Consider the following 20715-nt stretch of genomic DNA (forward strand, 5'->3'; position numbering starts at 1 on the left):
CCAGCTTCGTCTGTCCAGAAGGTCATCCAGAAGGACATCCTGTTTAATTAGCATATTACGCTTTTATTATTATAGATTTGTTATTCTTTTAGTAATGAATGTTTCTTGAGTGTCAGGGTGCTCTTTTTAGTTTTTACATTTCCTGACTGACAAATGCATATTTTAAAAAATATATTGAGAAAATACATCTTACTGTTTCTGTAAATATTGGTGTAAATTCTGCAGAAGTCTAGATTTTTAAATCTTCCTTTCTTATTTTAAGTACCTTTCTCACTTCCTAATGGAACAATTCTCTTTGCTTGTCAGGCTTTTTGCGACACTGTCAATGAGAGCACTAATGAAACATAGAAGCTTAATATTATATTTCTCTTCTTTTTTCTCCAATTTTTTCTTTTCTGCCTTCTAGAATAGCAATATATATTTTTCTTTTTTAAAAAAAATATGGAACGCTTCACGAATTTGCATGTCATCCTTGCGCAGGGGCCATGCTAATCTTCTTTGTATCGTTCCAATTTTTAGTATATGTGCTGCCGAAGCGAGCACTAGCAATATTTTTTGAGATTAATTCACTCTCATGCCTGATGTCCCTGCAAAGTCATTGTTTATAGTCATTATAAAAAAGAAAAAGAAAAATCTGTGTTATTGGTAGTAATGCTGTTACCTGTGGCTTTTGCACTAATTTCCTGATAAAGGACAACTTCAGTAAATACATTAGAAAACCCATTCATGGCGAAGGTTGCAGTTCTGAAAAAGAAAAACTTTTAGATGAAACAAAAACTTTCCTTAAGTATTTTGTCCCAACACAGTGAGTGGTAAACTAAGATGTCTATAGTACCTCCATTTAAAAACAACCCCACATTAGATTCTTAGTTTTAAAAAACTAAGTTTTAGATGTCAAACATTTTTGAAAGCATTTAACACATCTTAGTGACTCATTCACTAGAAGGTACCACATGAGCCCAAGTGATAATTTTTTGTTGTTACTTCTATTGGTATTATGTTTATCCCAATGCCTTTTTTTAAAAAATATGAATTTTTCATGTTTAGTCTCTTTAGGTCTACCCAGAGAACTTGAGGTTTGCTAAATATGGGAGATGGTCACATTTTCTCATCCTACCTATAATACCTTGTGGGTTTGCCATCTATGAATGTAGTCTTTCTTATACCAAATTATGAAAAGGTCCAAATGACAAGTCCACATTATCCCACTGCTATCTTTCCATTCTCATGTTCTTTGTGACAAAAGTTATTTAAAAAGGGCAATCTGATGGTATATAGGTATTTCCAGAACGTGCTTTGAATGGAGTTCTGTTGCCATTATATTGGTTGTTTACTTTGGAAGCTACTTGAGTTAGAGTTATTTTGTAGTAGAAAATTAGAGAACAGTTGGCACAGAGCCCCGGTTCTCCATGGCAGCAGCTATTACGTAAATTCTCCTGGATCTTCACATTTCAGTAAAGCCTTTTTTTCTCCCTTCACATATACAAAACAGACAGCCAAGGGGGCATCCACGATCTGTCCTAAGCCTTAGAGACAAAACAAGGTGCCATGCCACTCTTTTTCCAAAATAACATTCATTGTGGAAGCATACGCTCCCATAAATGGAGGGAAGCAGATCCCTTCCATTGCATTGTACAGCTTCTGCTAAAAATATATACCAGGAAGGTTAAAACTGCCATAATTAGTTTCATCAGGTTCATCCTCAATTCTTGCTTTCAGTTTGTATTAGAAACTTCTCTAATCAGCACCGCATTTGGCTGATTGAGCAGTTCATTTTCTCTTAGTGTAGAATGTTAAGGATATCTGCTTAAGTCAGTATTACGGTTTGGTTTAATGGTATATATAATGAGGTATGGTGAACGTGAATATTTCTCATTTCATTGTTGAACTTGCTAATGGAAAAAGTCATTATTGAACCAAATTGATAGCAGGCAAAGCTGCTTTAGTCCCAGAAAATTAAACCTAAATATTGCTGTACTTACTTGCTAATTCACATGCTGCTTTTTCTGGTTTACTGTTCATATCTTTTATTTTATTTTAATGACTAAATCACTCCAGAGATGCTCACATACAGACTGCTCCATAAATGCATATTGATGATTAATTTTAATTCTGAGATATAGCTACATAGAAATGAATGAAGACTTTTGGGGAGACATCAGAATTAAAGGCTCTATATGATGAGATGTCAAAACCTTGAGCTTTTTTGAAACTTCATTAATAGGGAGACATGGTTAGATACATGATGGAAGAGTTGTTTCCTGTCTAACATCACTAAGTGAGTCAAATTCACTGGGTACATAGTTCTACATTAAAAAAAACACTTTATTGTTTAGAGTATTACAGATGTTCCCCCCCCCCCCCATTACCCCCATTCATCCAGTTCCTGCCCCGCCCCAGAACTTCACCACTCTGTGTCCATAAGTATTGCATATATGCATATAAGTTCTTCGGTTAATCTCTTCCCCTTTCCCTCTGAGATTAGTTAGTCTGTTCCATGTTTCCATGCCTCTGGTTCTATTTTATTCATCAGTTTATTTTGTTCATTAGATTCCTTTTTGTTTATTTTGGTTTTTAGATTGAATTATTGATGGATATGCATTATTGATACTTTATTATCAATATTTTTAATCTTTATTTTTCCCTCTTCCTCCTCCTCCTCTTAAGGAATATCCTTCAACGTTTTATGTAATACTGCTTTGGTGGTGAATAACTCCTTTAGTATTTTCTTGTCTGTGAAGCTTTTTTTTTTTAATATTTTATTGATTTTTTACAGAGAGGAAAGGAGAAGGATAGAGAGCCAGAAACATCGATGAGAGAGAAACACCGATCAGCTGCCTCCTGCACACCTCCCACTAGGGATATGCCCACAACCAAGGTACATGCCCTTGACTAGAATTGAACCTGGGACCTTTCAGTCCACAGGCCAACGCTCTATCCACTGAGCCAAACCAGTTAGGGCTGTGAAGCTTTTTTATCTGACATTCAATTCTAAATGATAGCTTTGTTAGGTAATCTTGGTTTTAAGTCCTTGCTTTTCATCACTTTGAATATTTCTTGCCACTCTCTTCAAAGTTTCTGTTGAAAAATCAATTAACTGTCGTATGGGCACTCCCTTGTAGGTAACTAACTGCTTTTCTTTTGCTGCTTTTAAGATTCTTTGTATTTTGGTGTGGGCCTCTTTGGATTCCTCTTGTTTTGGGCTCTCTGGGCTTCCTGGACTTATGAGTCTATTTCTTTCACCAGGTAGGGGAAGTTTTCTGTCATTATTTCTTCAAATAGGTTTTCTTTTTCTTTTTCTTTATTCTTTGTTTGTTAATCCTCACCTGAGGATATTTTTCCATTGATTTTTATTTTTTTAAAAAAATTCTTTACTGTTGAGAGTATTACATATGTCCCTCTTTTTCCCCCATTGACTCCCTCCAGTCTGCCCCTATCCCCTAGCCCAGGCCTTCACCACAAGTAGGTTTTCAATATCTTGCTGTTTCTCTTCTCCTTCTGGCACCCCCATAATGTGAATGTTGGTACACTTGAAGTTGTCCCAGAGGCTCCTTACACTATCTTCATATTTTTGGATTCCTTTTTTCTTTTTGCTTTTCTGACTGGGTGTTTTTTGCTTCTTCATATTCCAAATTGTTGATTTTGATTCTCAGAATCCTCTACTGTTGGTCATTCTTTATGTTGTTTAGTGTATGCTTAATTTCTGACTGGTCTTTTTTCATGTCTTTCACATTCTCACTAAGATCCTTGAAAGTCTCATGAAGATCCTTGAGTGACCTTATTACTGGTTTTGAACTCTGTATCAAGTTGTTTGCTTGATTACATTTCTTTCATTTGTGACATATTTCTTTGTTTCTGCATTTTGTCTGTTTCCCTGTGTTTGCTTCTGTGTACTAGGTAGAGTGCTATGTCTCCTGGAGTTGGTATAGTAAGTGCCCTGTTGAGCACAGTGACTCAGCCTCCCTAGTCATCTGAGCTGGGCAATCTAAGTGTGCCCCTGTGTGGGCTGTGTGCACAGCCTTGTAGTTGAGCCTTTAATGCTGTTGGTGTTACTCAGAGGAATTGACTTCCAGGCCAGTTGACTGTGAGGACCAGCTGCAACTACAGTGGAAGAGCTGCTGTGTAGGAGATAGGACTTGCTTCAGTGGGACTTCTTTTTTAAATGTATATATATTTTTTATTGATTTCAGAGAGGAAGGGAGAGGGAGAGATAGAAACATCAATGATGATAGAGAATCATTGATTGGCTATCTCCTGCATGCCCCCTACTGGGGATCAAGCCTGCAACCCAGGCATGTGCCCTTGACTGGAATCAAACCTGGGACCTTTCAGTCCACAGGCCGATGCCCTATCCACTGAGCTACACCAGCTAGGGCTGAGTTTGCCTCTTGAGTGTGTCGCTTGTGTAGCATTGTAATCTGGTATGGTCTGAAGCTGTCCACTGGGTGCACTGGCTCTGGGGCCTCCAAGGAGGTGCAGAGTTGGCCACTGCCTGGGACCACCTAGCCTTGCTACACAGAGATCTGCAGGTGGCTGCTACTTGTGTTGTGCTTGGAAGTGCCCAGGAGAGGCCAAGCTGTGAAGCAAGGCAGGCTATTGTTTGTGCTGGGCCTTGGGCCTCCCTCTTATTGATAGGTATGAGGCATTTTGATGCCAGCTGCTGCTTGTTTCAAAGATTTTAGGAAAGTCTGAAGCCTGAGCCAGAACAGGCCATTCATATGGAAAAGCCACTTCAAACAGCCTAGATGGGGCTGCAAGTTGGGTGGGGTGGGGTCTCAGGGAATCAGCAGAGCAGAGTGAACATTGTGAGCCAGTTTGATGGAGACTCAGATATGGCGCCTGCCAGTTAGCTCTTCGACAGGAGAGTTCTCAGCATAGGAACACTGAACCTGTGAGCACCCCTATCCAAGAGAAAGCCACCCCCAAGTTCTTGTCCTGGTGCCAGACAATCCAGTTCCTCCCCTTATGTCCCTGGACCACCGCCCACCCCCCCTCCCCCCTACCCCCTAAGCCGCTGTCCCACTGCTGGAGCTTAGAGGGAGTAAGTCTATATGCTGGCCCTTTAAAGGAACTGCTGGGACTCCAGCAGCCTCTGTGTCATTCATCCACAATATTTTCTGTTGGTTTTTTTTTTACAGCCAGAAGTTCTGGGGACTTCTCTTCCTGGCACTGAAGGGTCTAGTGTGGGGCTGGGTGTTGGACCAACCTGTTTTGCGCCTCCACCCTTCCTACCAGTCTTAATATGCTGTCTTCTTCTCTAGTTGTAGGACTTCCATTCAGCCAGCTTTCAGTTGGTTCTGAATAATGATTATTCTGTATTTTAGTTGCAATTTTGATGTGGTTGTGGGAAATAGGGAGTACTGTGTTTACCTACACCACCATCTTAGTTCTCTGGTCAGGGAGGGACCAAGTAAAAGCACAAGCCATTATAATGGCCTAAAGACCCTCCAGTATCTAACTAGCCCTTTTTTATTACATATTGTATTATTCTCCCCAGTCACCTGCTTAAGTTCTGGTACACTAGTATTCTTCATGTTCTTGTTAACTTCCTTACTTGTCTTTGCTAGCCCAGTCACTGAACTCAGTTTTCCATAATCTCTTCTAACACTCTCTGTTGCCTTCTGTTTTTCTCATAGCAGTTATTACCTTCTAACAAAAAATATTTTTAAATGTTACTGGTTTTCACCTGGCCGGTGTAGCTCAGCGGTTGAGCATTGACCTAGGAATCAAGAGGCCACCGGAGCAATTCCCATTCAGGGCCTATGTCTAGGTTGCAGGCTCGATCCCCTGTGGGGGGTGTGCAGGAAGCAGCTGATCGATGATATTTCTCTCTCATCGATTGTTCTATCTCTCTATTTCTCTCCCTTTCTCTCTAAAAATCAACAAAAATATATTTTTTAAAAAGTTACTGGTTTTCTTTATTGTGTTCCTAAAATGTAAGCTTTACAAGAGCAGGCATTTTTTGTCTTAATTTTTTTTTTTTTTTTTTGCTATGTTGCCAACAATGAGTAATCACCCAATACTTGTTGAATTAAGTATTAGGCCCACACACCTTTTCTGCATAAAACATTCCAACAACTTTCCCTCTCTTAGACTAAAAAAATGTCTGTCCCCCTACCTCTTTCCCAACTATTCTTCCCTTGATTACTCCAGCAAACCTGGATTCCTTGAATATACCAGACAAGCTCCTGCCAGAGAGCCTTTGCTCTTTCCGTTTCCTTTTTTTTTGGTATTGTTCTTTTCTTAGTCACTATGAAGATCCCTCTTTCACTTCTTTTGTGTTTCTCTGTAAATGTAATATTTTGACAACCTATTCTAAAATTGCAAATCCTTTCTAACCCTAGTCTTTTTTTTTTTTAGCATATATTTATTGACCTCAGATAAATATCACAAAGTGTTCTGGGTACCATGTGCAACATGGTCAGAAAGAGCCCCTACCTAGCCACTTGGAAAATACTATAAATTATATTTAAGACTTTTTCCTTTTATTCGATCATACAGAGCCAAAACTATCTGATTAGTTTTCAGAGAAGAAGGAAGAGGGAGAGAGAGAGAATCATGGATCGGCTGCCTCCTTCAAGTCCCCCACTGGGGATCGAGCCCACAATCCGGCATGTGCCCTTGACCGGAAACGAACCTGGGACCTTTCAATTCACAGGCTGACACTCTATCCACTGAGCCAAACCGGCTAGGGCCAACCCTAGTCTTTTCCTCTTTCGTTTTCATGCTCTGATTTTCTTCATAGCAAATCTTATCTTTTATTGCCTCTACTCTTCTCATGAATTAGAATGGAACCTCCATGGTGAAAGGTTTTTTTTTTACTGCTGTTATGCTTAGCATTTAAATTATAGGTACTTGCTACCTATTTGCTGAAAAAAGGAATTCCTTATGGAGCAAGAATTTAAGATTATAAAGTAAATAAAATCAGGCCCTGGCCAGGTGGCTCAGTTGAATGGAGCATCATCCCATACACCAGAAAAGTTGTGGGTTTGATTCCTGGTCAGGGCACATACCTAAGTTGCAGGTTCGATCCCTGGTTTGGGCAAGTACAGAAAGCAACTGATTGATATTTCTCTCTTACATTGATGTTTCTCCCTTCTATCCTTGCCTCTCTCTCTAAAAATCAATATAACATACCCCCAGGTAAGGATTAAAAAATAGTTAACATAAAATTTATAGTATTCTTGAATACCATCAGTTTATTGAGCTAGAAAATATTTTTTAAAATTTATTCACAAAATGAACTCCACTTCTACCAATATGCACAGCTCTGTGAATATATTAAAAACTACTGAATCTGTGCTATAAGTGGGTGAATTTTATGGTATGTGAATTGTATCTCAATAACATTATAAATAAAATAACCAAGGAATTTCTATGTAATACAAAAAGGGAAAAATAGTCTTTTCAAGTATGAAACATATTATAAGGTTAAGGTATCACCTGTTCATTTTTTCCCATGTATCTGTACATGCATCTGAGGAGACTGTCATTTCTCCATTGTATATTCTTGCCTCCTTTGATGTAGATTAATTGACCATATACGTGTGCATTTGTTTCTGGGCTCTATTCTGTTTCATTGATCTATGTGTCTGTATTTGTGCAAGTACCATACTTTTTTTTTAATTGTAGCTTTGTAATATTAGTTTGAAATTAGGGAGCATGATATCTTCAACTTTGTTCTTTTTTCTCAAGAGTGCTTTGGCCACTCACTGTCTTATGATTCCTTATAAATTTTAGGATTATTTGCGCTAGTTCCATTACATGTGTTTTTAAAAGGAGTATTGCCTATCTTACATCTGACATGTGATCAATAAATTTGTTCAACTAAATACTGAATTGAAGTGGTATAAAGTTTATCCTCTCTAAAACCTTTTTCTTGTTCATATTTTAGGACCTTTCAAAGTTGTACAAGAAATCAGGTGATGTTTCAGCCATTCAATGCCATTCTGAAGAAAGTATCCATCTTCATTCACAGGGAGAAAACAATTCTTTGTCTAAGAAGCTTTCTCCAATACACTCAGAAATGACAGATTACATTAATGCAACATCATCTACTGTTGTTGGTAGTCGGGATCCTGATTTAAAGAACAAAACATTACTTAATGGAGGAACAACTGTAACAGAAAAGTTGGCACACCTTATTGCAACTTGTCCCCCCTCCAAGTCTTCCAAGACAAAATCGAAAAAGTTAGGAACTGGTACTACTATTTCAGGATTGGTTAGCAAGGATTTGATCAGGAAAGCAGGTGTTGGTTCTGTAGCTGGAATAATACATAAGGACTTAATAAAAAAACCAGTGATCAGCACAGCAGTTGGATTGGTAACTAAAGATCCTGGGAAAAAGCCAGTGTTTAATGCAACAGTAGGATTGGTCAATAAGGACTCTGTGAAAAAACTAGGAAATGGCACTACAGCGGTATTCATTAATAAAGACTTAGGCAAAAAGCCAGGGACTATCACTACAGTAGGACTGCTGAGCAAGGATTCAGGAAAGAAGCTAGGAATTGGTATTGTTCCAGGTTTAGTGAATAAGGAATCTGGAAAGAAGTTAGGATTTGGCACTGTAGTTGGACTGGTTAATAAAGACCTGGGAAAGAAATTGGGTTCTACTGTTGGCCTTGTGACCAAGGACTGTGCAAAGAAGATTGTAGCAAATTCAACAATGGGATTAGTTAATAAGGACATTGGAAAGAAACTAGTGAGTTGTCCTATGGCAGGACTGGTCAGTAAAGATGCCCTAAACCTTAAAGCTGAAGCACTGCTCTCCACTCAAGAATCATTTAAGGCTTCTTGTACAAACATCAAGAGTCATGAAAGTCAGGAACTTTCTGAATCCTTGAAAGACAGTGCCAGCAGCAAAACTTTTGAGAAGAGTGTTATACGACAGAGTAAAGAAAGCATATTGGAAAAGTTCTCAGTTCGAAAAGAAATCATTAATTTGGAGAAAGAAATGTTTAATGAAGGAACATGCATTCAGCAAGATAGTTTCTCATCCAGTGAAAGGGGGTCATATGAAACCTCAAAGCATGAAAAGCAACCTCCCGTATATTGCACTTCTCCAGACTTTCAAATGGGAGGTGCTTCTGATGCATCTACAGCTAAATCCCCTTTTAGTGCAGTAGGAGAAAGCACTCTCCCCTCCCCATCACCTACTGTATCTGTTAATCCTTTAACCAGAAGTCCCCCTGAAACTTCACTACACTTGGCTCCTAATTCATTACTTCTAAGTCCTACCACAGAACTAATGGAAGAAATTTCTGAATCTGGTGGAAAGAACCAATTTACTTCTGAAAGTGCCCACTTGAACATTGGTCACAGGTCTGTGGGTCATAGTATGAATATTGAATGTAAAGGGATTGATAAAGAGCTAAATGATTCAAAAACTACACATCTAGATATTCCAAGAATAAGCTCTTCTTTAGGAAAAAAGCCAAGTTTGACTTCTGAATCCAGTATTCATACAATTACCCCTTCAGTTGTTAACTTCACTAGTTTATTTAGTAACAACCCTTTTCTAAAGCTTGGTGCAGTAACTGCCTCTGACAAACACTGCCAAGTTGCTGAGAGCCTAAGCACTAGTTTGCAGTCAAAACCATTAAAAAAAAGGAAAGGAAGAAAAGCTCGATGGACTAAAGTGGTGGCAAGAAGCACATGCCGGTCTCCAAAAGGGCTAGAATTAGAAAGATCAGAGCTTTTTAAAAATGTTTCATGTAGCTCACTATCAAATAGTAATTCTGAGCCAGCCAAGTTTATGAAAAACATTGGACCATCTTCATTTGTAGATCATGATTTCCTTAAACGCCGATTGCCAAAGTTGAGCAAATCTACAACTCCATCTCTTGCTCTCTTAACTGACAGTGAAAAACCATCTCATAAGTCTTTTGCTACTCACAAACTGTCCTCCAGTATGTGTGTCTCTAGTGACCTTTTGTCTGATATTTATAAGCCCAAAAGAGGAAGACCTAAATCTAAAGAGATGCCTCAACTGGAAGGTCCACCTAAGAGGACTTTAAAAATTCCTGCCTCTAAAGTTTTTTCTTTGCAGTCTAAGGAAGAACAAGAACCCCCAATTTTGCAACCAGAAATTGAAATTCCTTCCTTCAAACAAAGTCTGTCTGTGTCTCCTTTCCCAAAAAAGAGAGGCAGACCTAAGAGGCAAATGAGGTCACCAGTCAAGATGAAGCCACCTGTACTATCAGTGGCTCCATTTGTTGCCACCGAAAGTCCAAGCAAGCTAGAATGTGAAAGTGACAACCATAGAAGTAGTAGTGATTTCTTTGAGAGTGAGGATCAACTTCCAGATCCAGATGACCTAGATGACAGTCACAGGCCAACTGTCTGTAGTATGAATGACCTTGAGATGGAACCAGATAAAAAAATCAAGAGAAACAATGGACAATTGATGAAAACAATTATCCGCAAAATAAATAAAATGAAGACTTTAAAGAGAAAGAAACTGTTGAATCAGATTCTTTCAAGCTCTGTAGAATCAAGTAATAAAGGGAAAGTGCAATCCAAACTCCATAATACAGTGTCAAGTCTTGCTGCTACATTTGGCTCTAAATTGGGCCAACAGATAAATGTCAGCAAGAAAGGAACCATTTACATAGGAAAGAGGAGGGGTCGAAAACCAAAAACTGTCTTAAATGGCATTCTTTCTGGTAGCCCTACTAGCCTTGCTGTTCTTGAGCAAACAGCTCAGCAGGCAGCTGGATCAGCATTAGGACAGATCCTTCCCCCTTTACTGCCTTCATCTGCTAGTAGTTCTGAGATTCTTCCATCACCTATTTGTTCTCAGTCTTCTGGGACTAGTGGAGGTCAGAGCCCTGTAAGTAGTGATGCAGGCTTTGTTGAACCCAGTTCAGTGCCATATTTGCATTTACACTCCAGACAGGGAAGTATGATTCAGACTCTTGCAATGAAGAAAGCCTCAAAGGGGAGGAGGCGATTATCTCCTCCTACTTTGTTGCCCAATTCTCCTTCACATTTGAGTGAACTCACATCTCTGAAAGAAGCTACTCCTTCTCCCATTAGTGAGTCTCATAGTGATGAGACCATTCCCAGTGATAGTGGAATTGGGACAGATAATAACAGCACATCAGACAGGGCAGAGAAATTTTGTGGGCAAAAAAAGAGAAGGCATTCCTTTGAGCATGTTTCTCTGATTCCCCCTGAAACCTCTACAGTTCTAAGCAGTCTTAAAGAAAAACATAAACACAAATGTAAGCGCAGGAATCATGATTACCTCAGCTATGACAAGATGAAAAGGCAGAAACGAAAACGGAAAAAGAAATATCCCCAACTCCGAAATAGACAGGATCCAGACTTTATTGCAGAGCTGGAGGAATTAATAAGTCGTCTAAGTGAAATTCGAATCACCCATCGAAGTCATCATTTTATCCCCCGAGACCTCCTGCCCACTATTTTTCGAATCAACTTCAATAGTTTCTATACACACCCTTCTTTCCCCTTAGATCCTTTGCACTACATTCGAAAACCTGACTTAAAAAAGAAGAGAGGGAGACCCCCTAAGATGAGAGAGGCAATGGCTGAAATGCCTTTTATGCATAGCCTTAGTTTTCCTCTTTCTAGTACTGGATTCTATCCCTCTTATGGCATGCCTTACTCTCCCTCACCCCTTACAGCTGCTCCGATAGGATTAGGTTACTATGGAAGGTATCCCCCCACTCTTTATCCACCTCCTCCATCTCCTTCTTTCACTACTCCACTTCCACCTCCTTCCTATATGCATACTGGTCATTTACTTCTCAATCCCACCAAATACCATAAGAAAAAGCATAAGCTGCTTCGACAGGAGGCCTTTCTTACAACCAGCAGGACTCCCCTCCTTTCCATGAGTACCTACCCTAGTGTCCCTCCTGAGATGGCCTATGGTTGGATGGTCGAGCACAAACACAGGCACCGCCATAAACACAGAGAACACCGTTCTTCTGAGCAACCCCAAGTTTCCATGGACACTGGCTCTTCCAGATCTGTCCTGGAGACTTTGAAACGCTATCGATTCGGAAAGGATACTGTTGGAGAACGATATAAACATAAGGAAAAGCACCGGTGTCATATATCCTGCCCTCACATTTCTCCTTCAAAAAGTTTAATAAATAGAGAAGAACAGTGGATCCATCGAGAGCCTTCAGAATCTAGTCCATTGGCCTTGGGATTGCAGACACCTTTACAGATTGACTGTTCAGAAAGTTCTCCAACTTTATCCCTTGGAGGATTCACTCCCAACTCTGATCCAGCCAGCAGTGATGAACATACAAACCTTTTCACGAGTGCAATAGGCAGCTGCAGAGTTTCAAACCCTAACTCCAGTGGCCGGAAGAAATTAACTGATAACCCTGGACTGTTTTCTGCACAGGACACTTCACTAAATCGGCCTCACAGAAAGGAGCCACTGCCTTCCAGTGAAAGGGCAGTACAGAACTTGACAGGTAAGAGGGTCATTTTGTTGCCTGTTAACTTGTGTTAGAGAACTAGATTACTTGTTGATTTTTAGAGGGAGAAAAGGGGAGAGAGAGAGAGAAACATAGATTGGCTGCTTCCCGCATACCTTCTGCCAGGAATTGAGCCTGCAACCCGGGCATGTACCCTGACTGGGAATTGAAATGGCAGCCTTTTAGTGCATAGTACGATGCCCCACCAACTGAGGCATATCCGCTAGGGCCATGTACATGAACTTTTAATAGATGTAATCATTTTTGTTTAAAAGTTCTTGTTTTCTTTTTCTTTTTAACTTATTTTATTGATTTAGAGAGAAAGGGAGAGGGAAACATCAGTCAGTTACCACCTGTATGCACCCCAACCAGGAATCAAACCCACAACCTGGGCATGTGGCCTGACTGGGAATTGAACTGGTGTACCTTCAGTACATGGGATGACGTTCAACCAATTTAGCTATACTCACCAGGGTGAAGTTCTCATTTTCATTTGTTGTGAGAAGTGAAATAAGGCTGGTCTTTGCATTAATTTTGAATTTTGAGAAGAGATACCATTATGAAAACAAGAAATAACAGTCATCTTTTGGAAACCAAGAAAAATTATTTATCTTACGTATTACACAGTTTCTTTAGTGAGAAATGGCTCTTGCTATCTGTTAGTCACTATTCAGGATTTTTTTTGTATACACTAATCCAATAGTTATTAACACTTCTTGTTCTAGGACAAGTATTTTATTAACTCTGTATGTCTCATAATAAAAATCTAAGCGTTCAAATTATCAACCTATAAAATTGAACTGAATATTCAGAGGGACTTCATTTGTAGAGTACATTTAAGTATCTATAAAAGCTACTTCAATTGGATATAAAATAACATGAAACAAATTAAATAATGCATTTGTAATGTCTAAAAAGTGTCTTTTAAGAATTGAAAATAAAATTAAGAAAGAGGAAGCATTACCCATTCAAATGGGACAGTAATTTTCAACCTTTGTCTCATGGCACACATAACAAATATTTTTGCCAACTTGACAAAAGAAAATAGGCATAATTTTGATTCATTCACATTGGACAGCTATTGTGTTGGGTAAAAGAGGTCAGTGCCCTGACTAAATAATCAGGTATTGCATGTTTTAAAAATGTGCCACATCAGTGTGCCTTTTACAGCATACAAGTTGAAAATCATTGATACAGAAGATATCTCTAAGTCAGGAGTTGTTGTTTTTTTTATCAAAGATCTCAATTCTGAGGCTTTGTAAATAATTTTGGGACGTTCATAAAACCTCTGATGTTGAAGTAAAATTGTGTGTATATTTCAGGAGAAAGTCCATATGTTTCATCAGATTCTCCAAGTAAACTTTTTTTTAGACTCAAAATCACTTCTGATTAGTATGGTTTAAGAAGTGTTTTTCAAAGTGATTTGCACATAGTAAGCACACATGTGAATTGTATTATTCATCCATAAGTTTAAAAACCTGTGCATTGCCAAAACCTGTTTGGCTCAGTGGATAGAGCGTCAGCCTGCGGACTCAAGGGTCCCAGGTTCGATTCCGGTCAAGGGCATGTACCTTGGTTGCGGGCACATCCCCAGTGGGAGGTGGGCAGGAGGCAGCTGGTCAGTGTTTCTCTCTCATCGATGTTTCTAACTCTCTATCCCTCTCCCTTCCTCTCTGTAAAAAATCAATAAAAATGTATTAAAAAAAAAACAAAAAACAAACAAACCTGTGCATTTTAGGAAATGATTAAACCCTCAACAAGTTTTTATTCCTGATTTTCATTATGAACTTTTAAAAAATAAAAGCTACCTTGGTAGAAAAAGCTGAACATTCTTTAGTTTTGTGCAGCTTTAATATTTGTTTAATGAAAGAGAGAAAGGCAATCTGAGACCTTTTAGTAACTATATATATAAAAGTCAATGCAAGAGCTACCCCCTGGTGGTCAGTGTGTTCCCACAGCCAACCTCCCCTGCTGTCCAACCTCTTGTGGTCCCTCCCCCCGAACCCTGGGCTGGGATGGGGAACTAGGGGTGGGTGGCGGTGGACACGGCCCCTTCCCCAAGGGGGCCAGGGGCCGGCTCCCTCCTCAGGGCCAGCGGCAGCCTCCTGTGCCCCATCCCTCCCCCCGGCTGCCCACCCACCGTGGTGGTGGTGTGGTGGCAAGGGAAGGAGGAGGGGGGCAGGCAGGGAACCATGCAGTGGCAGGGCGCTGATGATGGCTGTGTCAGCATCCAGCATCAGCATCCAGCGCCCTTTCCTTCCGCACCTGGCCTGGCGACCATCACCTCCTCTCCGGCCTGGTCCTGATTGGCCTGGCCCCAATTGGCCCTGATTGCCTGCCAGGCCTAGGGACCCCACTCATGCATGAATTTCGTGCACCGGGCCTCTAGTTTAATTATAATACTCTTGGAGAAGATAGGATATAATGCACTCCCTACCCTTTCTTTTGTATATTTTATTTATTTTTAAAATTTATTTTTAATTATAGTTGATACAATATTATATTAGCGCCAGGTGTACAACATAATGATTCAACATTTGTATACCTTTACAGAGTCATCACCACAATAAGTCTAGTAACCATCTCAACAGATTTTTTTACAAATATTAATCAACAGTTTTTAAATACTATCTGCCAGGCATTCTACTTTGTGGGTACTTGTGATAAAATAGGTTTATTGTTCTCATGGAACTTACAGTGAAGGAGGTAGGTAATAAACAAAAAAATTACACATTAAATGTGAGTACATGTTTTATTTTTTTTTAAAGAAAGTACAGCCCGGCCTGCATGGCTCAGTGGTTGAACCTCAACCCATGAACCATGAGGTCACAGTTCGATGTCTGGTCAGGGCACATGTCCAGGTTGCGGTCTCGATCCCTCAGCCAATGGACGATTCTCTCTCAGCATTGATGTTTCCATCTCTTTCTCCTTCTCCCTTCCTCTCTGAATTCAATAAAAATATATTAAGACAAAACAAAGAAAGTACAGGGTTCTATGAGAGCCCTGAAACAGGGACCCTAAACTGTTACCTGAAGGATAAGCAGCAGTTAGCTAGGTAAACAGAATTCCACTTATTTTCATTCATTGACTCATTCATTTATTGAATTCCAAAACATCTAGCACTCTTCTAATCACTGGCATATAGTAGAGAAAAGACATGATATCTGGCCTCATTAACTTTGAGCTTAGTGAAGGAAGATAACACAGTGGTAAGTATGTAAATAATGGCATAATTAAAAAAAACACACTTAATATAATATTGTTAAAGTGGATAATTAGGGGAGAAATGGTACCTATTTAGATAAGAATTATTAGCTTTTGCTTGAGGATAAAAAGTTGAAACTTGAAAAATGAGAAGCTACTAGCTTCTCAAGCTGAGGAGTGAAGAGCTACTTACAAATCCTGAACTGGAAAGGAACTTAGATATTAAAAAATAATGGGGAAGGTTAATTGTGGTAGAAGAGGGACTACAAGACAAGATGGTGAGAGTTGTGGTGAAAGAAAGAAGCCAGCCCTAGCTGGTGTTGCTCAGTGGATAGAGCGTTGGCCTCCAGACTGAAGGGTTCCAGGTTCAATTCTGGTCAAGGGCACATGCCTGGGTTGTGGGCTTGATCCCCTGTGGGGGGCATGCAGGAGGCAGCCGATCAATGATTCATCATTGATGTTTTTCTCTCTCTCTTCCTTCCTCTCTCTGAAATCAATAATAAAAATACATTTTTTTTAAAAAAGAAAGAAGCCAGACCATATGTTAAAGATTTTTGATTTTATACTAACAGCAAAAGACAGAGGAGTATTGGTTTTAGATAAGCATTTTTAAAAAACGTTCTGGCTCATGTGTGAACATTAAAGTGTAGAGGACAAAAATACTTACAGGAAAACCAGTAGGCACTTGCAGTAGTCTAGATGAGATAGTGTTACTTAGATGAGGGTGGTGGCAGACATCTGTGTGAACGTTTGAGAGGTTGTGATGCTTTGCCCTAATACTATAGAGAAGACAGGAAGAACAGATTTAGGGAGAGCACACGTTTGTATTTTATATATATATATATGAAAACTTTGAGATGCCTCCAGAACATTCAAGTGGAAGTGTTGAGCAGGCAGTTGGATATCTTGTTCTGGAGCTCAATACAGATGTTTGAGCTGGAGATATGGGCATTTCACTGTGAGTTTTAAAACTTGTTTGGCAAAATCATTCACTAAAAATGAAAAGGCTTCTGAGAAAGATAGAGTTGGGAACAGATTCTCAAAATCTATGCAACTTTGTAACCAGAGCACCAAAGAAACATAATTCTAAAAAGTTCTAGCTGTAATTTAAAAGATACGTTAAATTGTTTAATAAATAAAAAAATACTATAGTAAACAAGGGACTTAAAATTTTAGGAAAATAAGAAGGTAGCTTGATAGAAGGGGTTATAAAGAAGGTCTGAAGTTGCTCAGTTGTAGACACAAAAGTGTAACATTGGCAGATAAATGAAGTGATGCCAGATATAGCTAGTTCTGGTTTATTGTCTTTGTTTCTTTTGTGTGAAGATTGGGGGAAACCACACAATACGCACTTGTAGGTAAGTCTGTGACCAGTTGGAGCCATAAGGATGAATGTGGGATGAATGGCCATTCTGAACAAAGCTGCATTGCTCCATGGTTTGCTGCATTTATTTTTTGTTAATGTACTCTGTTCAATTGCTAACTTGGCGCTTCAAAAACATTAATGTGCTTTGAAAAACCATTTATGAATTCACACAACTTCCATGTTATCCTGGTATTCTTTTCTTTAACAATTTTATATGAGCAATTATGAATTATGTATTTATTGATCAGTCATCATAAGAGTGATAATATTTCCCTACAGAGAGAATGTAGAGCAAGAAAAGAGGAGTGCCTTGGTCAGCTCTGAGAAACTGCAATATTTAAAATACTGGTTAAAATAGTGGTTAACAACCACCAGCCTTTGGTTTTGACCTCTTCAGTTTTTAAATATGTTTTTTATAATTGACTAGAGGCCTGGTGCACAAAATTCTTGCACTTAGGGTGGGGAGTCCCTCAGCCTCACCTGTGCCCTCTCGCAGTCCAGGAACCCTCGGAGGATGTACAACTGACAGCTTAGGCCCGCTCCCCACCCCCCTTCCATGGACATCGTTAGTGCTGCCGTGGAGGCAGGAGAGGCTCCCGCCACCGCCGCTGCGTTCCCTGGCCGTGAGCTTGGCTCGGGGCTTCTGGCTGAGTGGCACTCCCCCGTGGGAGCACACTGACCACCAGGGCACAGCTCCTGGGTTGAGCATCTGCCCCCTGGTGGTCAGTTCACATCATAGCAACTGGTCATTCTGCTGTTTGGTCGATTTGCATATTAGCCTTTTATTATATAGGATTTTTGAGAGAGAGGAAGGAAGAGGTAGAGAATTAGAGAGAGAAACATTGATGTGAGAGAGAGACATTGATCTTTTTCCTCCAATACCCACCCGACCGGGAATCGAAACCTACAACCCAGGTATGTGCCCTGACTGGAAATTTAACTGGTGACTTTTTGGTGTACAGGGCAATGCTCAACCAAGTAAGCCACACTGTCCAGGGCTCCCTACAGTTTTTTAAAAATTGCTGAAATTTGAAAATCTGGAGATTTCACATAAAACTTAAAGATTCTGCTTCTCTTAAGAAAAAAAAAATCAGAGCATCTGACAGCAATCCACGTTTTCTGGATGACATTAATGGTTGGGTCTCATAGTGGCAGCCATCACCATCCCACTTTAATTGGGGTATGCATTCTTCAGTTTGCCTCAGTCCATCAGTTTCCTATTGTGTGTTATATATGGCCCAATTCAGCTATTTAAGTAGTGTATCTGGCATCAATGAGCATTTGCATTTAAACCCCCTAATTTAAAAGTTGTGAGAAGGCCCTAGCTGGTTTTGCTCAATGGATAGAGCATTGGCCTGGGGACTGAACGGTCCCTGGTTCGATTCCGGTCAAGGGCACATGCCCGGGTTGTGGGCTTGATCCCCCAGTAGGGCGTGCAAGAGGCAGCCAATCATTGATTCTCATCATTGATGTTTCTCTCTCTCCCTCTCCATTCCTCTCTGAAATCAATAAAAATGTATTTAGCCCTAGCTGGTTTGGCTCAATGGATAGAGTGTTGGCCTGTGGACTGAAGGGTCCCCAGTTCAGTTCTAGTGAAGGGCACATGCCCGGGTTGTGGGCTCGATCCCCAGTAGGGAGCGTGTAGGAGGCAGCTGATCAATGATTCTCTCTCATCATTGATATTTCTCTCTCTCTCTTACTCTCTGAAATCAATAAAAATCCTATATAATAAAAGGCTAATATGCAAATTGAACAAAAGGTGGAATGACCGCCCTAACCGGTTTGGCTCGGTGGATAGAGCGTCGGCCTGCGGACTCAAGGGTCCCAGGTTCGATTCCGGTCAAGGGCATGTACCTTGGTTCCGGGCACGTCCCCAGTAGGGAGTGTGCAGGAGGCAGCTGATCGATGTTTCTCTCTCATCGATGTTTCTAACTCTCTATCCCTCTCTCTTTCTCTCTGTAAAAAAATCAATAAAATATATATTTTAAAAAAAAAAAAAAAAAGGTGGAATGACCAGTTGCTACGACGTGCACTGACCCCCAGGGGGCAGACGCTCAATGCAGGAGCTGCCCCCTGGTGGTCAGTACTGTTCAACCAGAAGCCCTGAGCCGGGTTCACGGCTGGGGAGCGCAACGGTGGTGGCGGTAGCCTCTCCCGCCTCCGCAGCAATTGGACATCCCTTGAGGGCTCCTGGACTGTGAGAGGATGCAGGCTGGGCTGAGGGGACCCTCCCCGCCCCCCCCCCCCCTTCAGTGCACGAATTTCGTGCACTGGGCCTCTACTACATATATTTAAAAAGATATATTTAAAAAATACATATTATTTTAAAAAGTTGTGAGAAGCCCTGACCGGTTTGGCTCGGTGGATTGAGCGTCGGCCTGTGGACAGAAAGGTTTCAGGTTCGAGTCTGGTCAAGGGCATGTACCTTGGTTGCGGGCACATCCCCAGTAGGGGGTGTGCCGGAGGCAGCTGATCGATGTTTCTCGCTCATCGATGTTTCTAACTCTCTATCCTCCCTTCCTCTCTTTAAGAAATCAATAAAATATATTTTAAAAAATTAATTACTTAATTAAAAGTTGTTAGAAGGAGTTTAGAAGAGTTGAAGAAATTTAGGTGAAGGTGAAGTGAGATGTCAAGGTTAGGTGGTTAACTATCATCTACATGGACATTAAAGGCATCTAAGAGGCCATATAAAGGACTTAGTGGTCTCAACCTTCCTAATGCCATGACCCTTTAATACAGTTCCTCATGTTGTGGTGATCCCCAACCATAAAATTATTTTTGTTGCTACTTCATAACTGTAATTTTGCTACTGTTATGAATCGTAATGTAAATATCAGATATGCTATATGTGTTTTCCGATGGTCATAACCCACAGGGTGAGGGTGAATGTGAGCTTGATTTTCAGGGTCCTCAAGGAATGAAACAGCAGGGAAATTTATGTGATGCAAAAATATCTACTTTAAGAACAAGAACATGTCCCTTTTTCCCCTCTCCTTTAAAAAAATAACATACAAAAACATTGAGACCTCTCTGAAGTCGCTGCTCTGACACCAGTTCTCTGTCACCAACTGGTTGTCCTACACAATTCATTTCATTTTTTTCTTTAAAAAAATGTTTTTAATGTGTTTTTATTGATTTCAGAGAGAGTACAAGAGAGGAAAAGGGAGATTTGAAACATCAATGATGAGAGAGAATCATTGATTAGCTGCCTCCTGCACGCTCCCTACTGGGGATCAAGCCCACAATCCAGGCATGTGCCCTAACTCGGAATCGAACCAGTGACCTGGTTGATGGGTTGACGCTCAACCACTGAGCCACACTGGCTGAGATATTTCACTTCTGATACCTGCAGTTAGGGAAGACCCCACAAGTTAAGAGCAAAGTTCTAAGGATGACTGCCTCCATTTAAGATGCTAGCTGAAAATTTCATTGTCCCCAATTCTCCCACGCTTCTGCCTAGCCTGCTACAAATTTGGGGCTTCCCACAATCCTTCAGGTTTGCTAATTTGGTAGAATTACTCACAGAACTTACTGAAACCACTTATTTATGATTACAGTTTTATGTTAAAAGATACAGATTAGGAATTGAAGAGAATCATGGGGCGTTGTCTGGGCCGAACAGGGGGTACAGAGCTTCCATTCCCTCTCTGTGAGTGTGTTGCCCTCCCAGCACATTATTGTATT

At 40.3% G+C, this 20715-nt stretch overlaps 1 protein-coding gene and 1 non-coding gene across 2 annotated transcripts in view; one reads left to right on the forward strand and one right to left on the reverse strand.

Annotated features, from left to right (window-relative positions):
* The window catches only part of ASH1L (ASH1 like histone lysine methyltransferase), a 120854-nt gene that overhangs the window by 14523 nt on the left and 85616 nt on the right, over positions 1 to 20715 (forward strand). The window contains 1 exon segment of the mRNA XM_059675176.1: positions 7895 to 12455. Within this exon segment, the coding sequence (XP_059531159.1) occupies positions 7895 to 12455 (4561 nt within the window).
* On the reverse strand, positions 436 to 543 carry LOC132221489 (U6 spliceosomal RNA). The gene has a single exon (XR_009450019.1). It is a non-coding gene; the product is annotated as a U6 spliceosomal RNA (small nuclear RNA).

The sequence above is a fragment of the Myotis daubentonii genome, chromosome 18 (assembly GCF_963259705.1).
Source record: "Myotis daubentonii chromosome 18, mMyoDau2.1, whole genome shotgun sequence".
In the NCBI taxonomy this organism is placed as follows: domain Eukaryota; kingdom Metazoa; phylum Chordata; class Mammalia; order Chiroptera; family Vespertilionidae; genus Myotis; species Myotis daubentonii.